Source organism: Vipera berus (genome assembly GCF_964194415.1).
Source record: "Vipera berus genome assembly, chromosome: 1".
In the NCBI taxonomy this organism is placed as follows: Eukaryota; Metazoa; Chordata; class Lepidosauria; order Squamata; family Viperidae; genus Vipera; species Vipera berus.
Window position 1 is genome coordinate 239,393,928 of NC_138202.1, and position 8,177 is coordinate 239,402,104.

The following is an 8,177-nucleotide window of genomic DNA, read 5'->3' on the forward strand; positions in this document are numbered from 1 at the left end:
AGTGAATCGTCATTAAGCTAATCGTACAGTTGTTAAGCAATTCACTTCCACAATTGACTTTGCTTATCTGAAACTGGTTGGGAAGATTGCATATGGCAATCATGTGGCTGCAGTTGTAGCCACTGTAAAGGAGAACCAGTTACCAAGGGTCCAAATTGTGATCAAGTGACTATGTGAGAATGGTACGACAGTTGTACAAGAATAGGTTGTAAGTCACTGTTTTGAAGGCCATCATAACTTTGACCCATCATAAAATGAACTGTCATAAGTTGAGGACTACCAGTAGCTCAATGTCTCCTGAATTAATTTTAGTTAAGTTGCAGTTTTCCCTACTTTCTCTTTCAACCCAAGTTGGTTTTTACTATAATAAATACCTTAAAGTAGTAGGTTGCTCCTGTTATACAGAGTACATTTCTTCTCCCATTTCTATCTAAATTTGTCAGTTAAATATCGACATGGGATTGGAAAGCCAATCTTCCAATTTATTTAATGTTATTATGTTCATACCCATTTTTCCTCCAAGAAAATTAGAACACAGTATCTTACCCAAACAAAGTATTATAGGATTATTTTTTAAAAATTGTCACAGAAGTTTTAATTGACTTGAGAACTTCCAAGGAGAAGTTTATTCTCTTTTGCTAATAAGACTGGACTAACATGTTTGATCTACTTTCTTGAATCTTTCTATCCTTCTACTTACTGTCAGGATTCAGTCACACTGTTGTTTGCTTGTTTTTGGCTTAGCCGTTGTGGTTCATAAATAGTGTTATATGGTTTAATGTATCTGAACTCATCCAATTGTGACTTATTGGACATGCTGTCACTTAGCATATGGTGTGAACCATCCATCAGGGTCATGATTGAGATTAGTGCTACATTTGCTGCTTTGTGAAAGCTTTTGAATGGATGCGAATATCCCTGCAGTTGTCTATGTATCCTCTGAGTGGAGCTTCAACACTACTTCAGACAATTGTGATAAAATTCAGCTTTCTATAGCAGTAACTACATACTGGTACCGGTATATACCAGTATCCTGTAGATTAGTAGCCCTGTAAACATAGCTCAGGCACATATTGCAGATTCTATTTTAAATGGTTTGAATGCTGATTTTAAGGAGAAATAGGGCACTTCCAGTAACCAGTCTTGTCCCAATTTATTTATTTACTTACTTCATTCAATCTATATGGCTACCATCTCAACAAGTGACTCCTACCTGCTGTTGTTCTTTTGCAGCATTTCATTAGTGTCTTTGCAGCTGAAATTTCAATAGCTGAAGGAAGAGAAGGAGGAGGAGGATAAAAGAAGGCGAAAGAAGAAATGAGAAAACTGGCAATCTCTGTTTGTTTTCTTGATATATTTTCTTGTGCAGCAAGAAACAGAAATATGATGAATTAGGAACATGATGAATTTGGAGGAGGAGCAAAGCCACTCCTTAACACTCCCCTATATCAGGTGTGGGTGGAGAGGGAGAGTGAGAGGGCTGGAAGCTTGACATAGAAATATCAAATGGAAGGAGGAAATCCCAGGAGGCAGATTTCTAATAGGGGACCAGTTGTTCCCAGCTACAGCATTTTTTTAAAAAAATTGCCCTGCTAGAGAGGATTGAGCTGAAAGTTAATCAGCTCAGCTTCCCATGCCCTCAGAAATTTGATCATGAGGATGCAGGAGGAAATACTGGCCCTGTCTGTTAAAAGGATCCCAAATCAGTATGTTTTGACCTCATAGGAAAATCTTGCAATTTGAATCCCAGCTCTTCAAAAAAAAAACACAAAAAAAGATAACAATTACAGGTAGTCCTCGACTTACAATCACAATGGAGCCCCAAATTTCCTTGCTAAGAAGGGAAGTTGTTAAATGAGTTGTACTTCACTTTGTAACTTTTTTGCCACAGTTATTAAGTGAATCAGTTGTTACATGATTCATGTGGTCTTTAAGCAAATTTGGCTTCCCCATTGACTTTGTTGGAAACCGACTGGTAAGGTGAAAAATGGTGATCATACAGGTCAGTGCAGCTGTCATAAATATATGCCAGTTCCAAGCACTTGAATTTTGAATACGTGACCATGGGGATATTGCAACAATTGTGTGAAAACCAGTCATATAGTCACTTTTTTTCCCAAGTGAATGACTTTAAATCAAGGACTACTTGTTTCCTGTTCATTCTTCTGTTGTTGGCAAATGTGTATTACATTTTGAATCTCAAACAAAAGTACACATCTTCATTTTCAGGAGTCCTGAAAAATGCTATCAGGCTCTTTGTCTCACGGATTTAATGATTTATCTTTAGAAGTGTTCATATACGATAAACCAAGAGTTTATCCAAGTGCAGTAAGAACTCACAGCTTCATGATACCTTTCACGTCACAAGGCTAGGTTTATTAGACATTGCTTTCTTTCAGACAGGAGTGTAAATCCATCAATAAAGGAAGGTGATCTATATGCTGCTATCATGATACTGCCAACTGTCATATATAATCATGACTGCTTTCTTCTTGCTTCACTTGCATTGTATTAGAGAAACCACATGGAGACTAAGATAAGGCAAAATTGTATATACTCAGCACTGTAAATGTCTAGACTAGAGAATCAGGTTATTTTGGATTTTCTCATACCATTGATGGACTGCATTTCTGTCTAAAAGATTTCACTAATCCATTTATCCATCTTTCTGGGAGTCTTGGCTAGAGAATTCTTCCAGGCCTAATCTTAAATACAATTAAGAAAATAATTATAATTGAATATATTTTGAATACATAAATGTAGAATTGAGAAATTTCAGATCTAACACAGTGGCCTCCAACCTTTTTTAGGCACAGGGGACCGGTTTCGTGGAAGACAATTTTTCCACGGACGAGAGGGGATGATTTCGCTCGCTTGCCTGCCACTCACTTCCAGCTATGCTGCTAAATTACTAATAGGCCACAGAATGGTACCAGTCTGTGGCCCAGGGGTTAGTTTGGATCCCCTGTTTTAACAGTTGGTTTCTACTGAACTGGAGATTTTTGAAGATTGCTTCTGTGGAAGATAGAGACGCAGTGGCTCAGTGGGTTAGGTCGCTGAGCTTGTCGATCAGAAGGTTGGCAGTTTGGCGGGTCAAATCCCGAGTGCTGCATAACAGAGTGAGCGCCTGTTACTCGTCCCAGCTTCTGCCAACCTAGCAGTTCGAAAGCACGTAAAAATGCAAGTAAAAAAATAGGGACCACCACGGTGGGAAGGTAACAGCGCTCCATGCGCCTTTGGCGTCTAGTCATGCCGGCCACATGACCATGGAGATGTCCTCGGACAAATGCTGGCTCTTCGGCTTTGAAACAGAGATGAGCACCGGCCCCTAGAGTCGGAAACGACTAGCACACATGTGCAGGGGAACCTTTACATTTACCTCTGTGGAAGAATGGCATATTATGGTGGAATTATGGTTATTTTTTAAAAGCAAAAATGAAAATGATGGAGGATGTTGTACTTTCATGAGAAGATCTCTACTAAGTTTTCTAATCAATATATTTTTAAAAAAGAAGAATGTTATTTCCTTGTATTTATGTAGTTACATTCTGCTAGTGACTAATTGTTTATAATAAGCATCTATGACAGATTATTTTGTAAGCCTAATATCACAGTTAATCATTATATCCAATTGACATTCTGCTGTCTATAAACTGATAGCCGAAAGCTCTGTCTCATTTTCCTAGCTTTTACATAAAATCTTTCAAGCAAAGAATAACTGGAAGGAGTGTGCATGTGTGGATACACTTGTAAATATATACATATCAGGTTGCTCGAACTAACCAATTTCCTTTCAAGCAGTTTTTTTTAACTGTGTGGTAGAAACAAAGTAGATAGATTATAAATTAGCTCAACAGTAAATAAGTAAAAAAAAAGAAATATTTCTCATTGCTTCCCGCCCCACACATATATCCAAGTTCCTGTGTTACTTTTCTCCTATTCAGAATCACAACATCTTTCTTTGTCTGACATACTGGGGATGTGCATTTCTGTTTTTACACTCTGTACAGTTTACCTCTAAGCAGCATATGATACTGAGCATGTATGAGTTTTTCTATGAAAAGTTGTGGGGAGGGGGGGAATGTTAGATTCCAGCACATCTGCTGCTTTCTGGCAATTAAATATCTTTGAAAACACCTACTGGAGGAAATATACAATTGATGTATTATTGTCTGATTTGCCCTTAAGATACCTGGGAGGAGTCCTCTTAATTTTTTATGGAGTTCATCTAATAGAGAGTTGGCAACCCGAACATCCTAATTTTAGGAGCTAGAATTGCCCTAAGAAAGCAGACATGCTGGATGGAAATGACTCACTTGGCTTAACTAGGCCAAGGGGAGGAGGGTAGTCTCTTACAATAATCTTTGTTAGAAAGGAAAAAGGAGGATGAAAACTGACTTTGCTCATAGCAGGAAAGCCTGTATCACCCCAAAATTTGGTGGAGAGAGGAATCTCCTGGGGTACTAATACTGAATACCCTTATTTTTCATTCAGGTTGTATATACTGTATGTATAAGGAAGCTTTATGGCATAGAATCATCAAACATTTCTAGTGACTTTATTCAAGAAAACAATTTTGGATGAATATTAAAATCCCTGACACTTTTTAATTCTTGGAATGGGATGGATGCTTATAAAAATAAGTTTAGTTCTGCTGTATAACTGGATGTTTATAGATTTCATTGGAATTCAGCAAAATTGCCAGGTTTTTTATGTTAGTAAGTACTTTTGTGTGACAGCATTATAGACATGTTCTAAGATAATAATAATAATAATAATAATAATAATAATAATAATAATAATAATAATAATAATAATAATAATAATAATAATAAAAACAACAAGAAGAAAAAAGTTGGAAGGGACCTTGGAGGTCATCTAGTCCAACCCACTGATCAGGCAGGAATCCCTATACCATTTCAGGCAAATGGCTGTCCAGTCTCCTCTTAAAAACTTCCAGTGTTGGAGCATTCACCACTTCTGGAGGCAAGTTGTTCCACTGGTTAATTGTTCTAACTGTCAGGAACAGTGGCGTAGCGTGGGGGGTGCAGGGGGGGCCGGCCGCACCGGGCGCAACATCTGGGGGGGCGCGCTCGCACTGAGCTGCTCAGGGAGCCCCAAGGGCTGCACAGAGTCGGCTTGGCTCCGCTCTCGAGCTGCTCTTTCTTGCAAAGCGAAACGAGTCCGGCAGGTGAGATGGGCGGCCACATAAACTGAATAAAATAAATAGAAGCGCCCAACTCTCCGCCCAGGCTCAGGCCAACCGCAAACGCCCCGCAGGCGCCCCGGCAGGCTTGGCCGAGCGAAGACGGACCCGCCGGCCGGCTGGCCTAGCTTCGTGCGCATGCATGGCTTTATTTAGCGGGGCTCATGTGCGAGCTTGAATGCAGCGGCTCTTGCAGGTCGGAGCCCCGCCCAGCCGCCCTCGAGAGGGACCCGGAAGCATCCCGCATGCGCGCGACTCTTCTTGGAAAGTCTACACCGCTGCGGGGCGTGTCTTTTTGGCGGTGCCATGACGTCACCGGGTTAGGGGGCGCAAATTGCCCCGGGTGCTGACAACCCACGCTACGCCACTGGTCAGGAAGTTTCTCCTTAGTTCTAGGTTACTTCTCTCTTTGATTAGTTTCCATCCGTTGCTTCTTGTCCTGCTTTCAGGTGCTTTGGATAATAGCTTGACTCCCTCTTCTTTGTGGCAGCCCCTGAGATATTGGAACACTGCTATCATCTCACCCCTCGCCTTTCTCTTCATTAAATTAGACATACCCAATTCCAGCAACCGTTCCCTATATGTTTTAGCCTTCAGTCCCCCAATCATCTTTGTTGCCCTTCTCTGTACCCTTTCTAGAGTCTCAACATCTTTTTTACATCGTGGTGACCAAAACTGGATGCAGTATTCCAGGTGTGGCCTTACCAAGTTAACATTTGGAAAGTAAACTGCCACCTTAAGAAATATTTAGTGAATAGAGTGGAAAAGAGATCAATTTAAATGTCTGCAAAGATGGTAAGTGTAAAATTTAAATATAAAATAATGGAGGGGAACAGGATCTTCTTTTTCACCTCACTTGCCTTGTGGAAGACCATTTGGATTACCGGAGCTATGTTGGACTTTCACAAAGTGATAAAGATCTGGCTATTTCTGTAGGCATTTGGGCTGTGAAATAAGTAAATACAACTTGGAAACAGATTAGGTGAGCTGCCTGTTTTTGATGTGAAAGAAAATGAAGTCTGACAAATAGCATAGTCATAAATAGCAGGTTCATAGAATTCAATTCTTTTTCTCTATTTCTTCAAGTATATGGAAAGAGATAATCAGATTCACTGTCTGACTGCCTTTTACACTACTTGGACAGGGATGCCAAATTTATAACTGTAAAGCTATATTTATTCAAAGATGCTGTTTGCTGTGAGCCTGTGTGAGCCCCACTAGATTTCTTCCTGTTTATATAACCACTCCTATGGTTTTTACTTGTAAATGGCTCAGAGCGACGTAAATAGTGAGATGGCCAGTGTATAAATTTGATTAATAAATAAATGAATAAATCTTTCTGCAGTGGCAGTCTACATTGTACCTGAATGATCTTTCGGCAGATTCTATTGATATTTACAAAATATTTTTCAAAGTGGGTAGTAGGGGGCATCCACTGGGCTCCCATCCCTATCCATTTTGCTAAGGTGGTAGGAGTTTTTTCCCCCCAGCAGTTGTTTCTCCTTGGATTTATTTAGTCTTATAACTGTTATTGCTGCTAGGTGTGCTACATTTATTATTTAAAATTGAAAAGCAGTAGTTCTTTAGCCATTGTTCTAGTGCTACTTTTCTGCCCTGCTTTCAGTAGGCAAATAATTTAAGAGTATAATCAACTAGTGCATCTATTAATAATCTATTTTGCATTTCATGTGATAACAGTACTTAAACCATTGTGAAAACAGGTTTCCAGAGAAGGCAAATTAGTGGCCGCTAGATGATACAAACCTCCTATCTGGCAGAAAGAAATTGTGACTGCTTAACATCTCTTTTGAATGGTGGGGGAAATGCTCCGAGCCATTGCTACTCTCTGTGCAGTGTTCTGAATAGGATCCTAGAGTAGAGTATGGGGGTGCAAAAAGTTGGTAGTTTCTCATGTTCCCCAGACAGGATTTGAACTTGGACTGAGCAAACTTTTGTTCTTTACCAGTCATATTCAATATGTATAGGGGAAGGGGAAGTCCATGGTGACTATGAGAAAGCACAAATATATTCTAAATGCCAAAGTCAGTTGAAAGAATAATTAATAAAGAGAGACATTGAATAAAATATAAACATTAAACTAGATAAAATATAACTTGTGCTGCATATTTTGAAAAAAAACACATATAAAATTATAAGCTCTAAATTATCAGACAAGTGGAGCTGGAAGATTGGTAGGGCTGATGTGTTAAAGATGGTCACAAGCACAATCAGGATATTTTCATGTTGTGATTCCTTGCCACAAAAACCTACAGGCACTGAAACTTTAACTGTCAGGTCTTGGGTTTCCAAGGAGCAAACAAAAACAAAGGTACAAATTTGTAAATCTAAACTAAAATAGCCGCAAAGGAATTGAGAAAATAAATAAAAAGGCCACTATCATCTTTAACTCAAAAGCAATAGATCAAGAGGAAGGATCTGATAAACGTGAAAGAAAAGAGCCACCAATGCTATTAATGGAAACATTAGTGCATTAACCTGGGATTAGGAGCCAAATACAAATTATAGCCAAAAGGATGGTTGGAATCAAGGGTACATCTGTGTTAAAGATAAACAATTTCCACTTTCAAAACGAACTTTCTTAGTTCTTGTACACCCACAAGTAAGACCTACTAATCCATGAACTAGTGGTCCTACATTAGCCGTGAAAGCAGCTGGGTAACTTTGGGCCAGTCACTCTGTCTCAGCCCAACTCACGTCACAGGGTAGTTGTTATGTAGAAAATAGGAAGAGGAATTGTATATGTCACCATCTTGAATTATTTATAAAAATAATAATGGTGGGGGTGGGGGGGAAATAAATTCTATCTTGCTTTGGGTTCTTCCTAGGCAAGGTTTTAAAATAGGGAAATTGCATCCTTCACACAGTGTTAGGATGTAAGTATGTACAGAAAATGCACAGCCATTCAAAAGCGTTTGTCTTTGCATTGTTTCCCCCATCCCTTCTTTGCATG

The 8,177-nt window shown here is 39.3% G+C and overlaps 1 protein-coding gene across 2 annotated transcripts in view; it reads right to left on the reverse strand.

Moving 5' to 3' along the window:
• The window catches only part of LCA5 (lebercilin LCA5), a 51,441-nt gene that overhangs the window by 36,436 nt on the left and 6,828 nt on the right, over positions 1-8,177 (reverse strand). Inside the window, exons 1-2 of one of the 2 annotated variants that reach the window (XM_081342423.1) lie at positions 2,613-2,637; positions 1,214-1,270 (exon numbers count right to left, since the gene is read on the reverse strand). The exons of the other annotated variant lie outside the window; for it this stretch is intronic. Coding sequence (XP_081198549.1) covers positions 1,214-1,236 — 23 coding nt within the window. The 5' untranslated portion in view covers positions 1,237-1,270; positions 2,613-2,637. Of the gene's footprint in view, positions 1-1,213; positions 1,271-2,612; positions 2,638-8,177 lie in introns of those variants that run through there. 2 annotated transcript variants of the gene reach the window in all.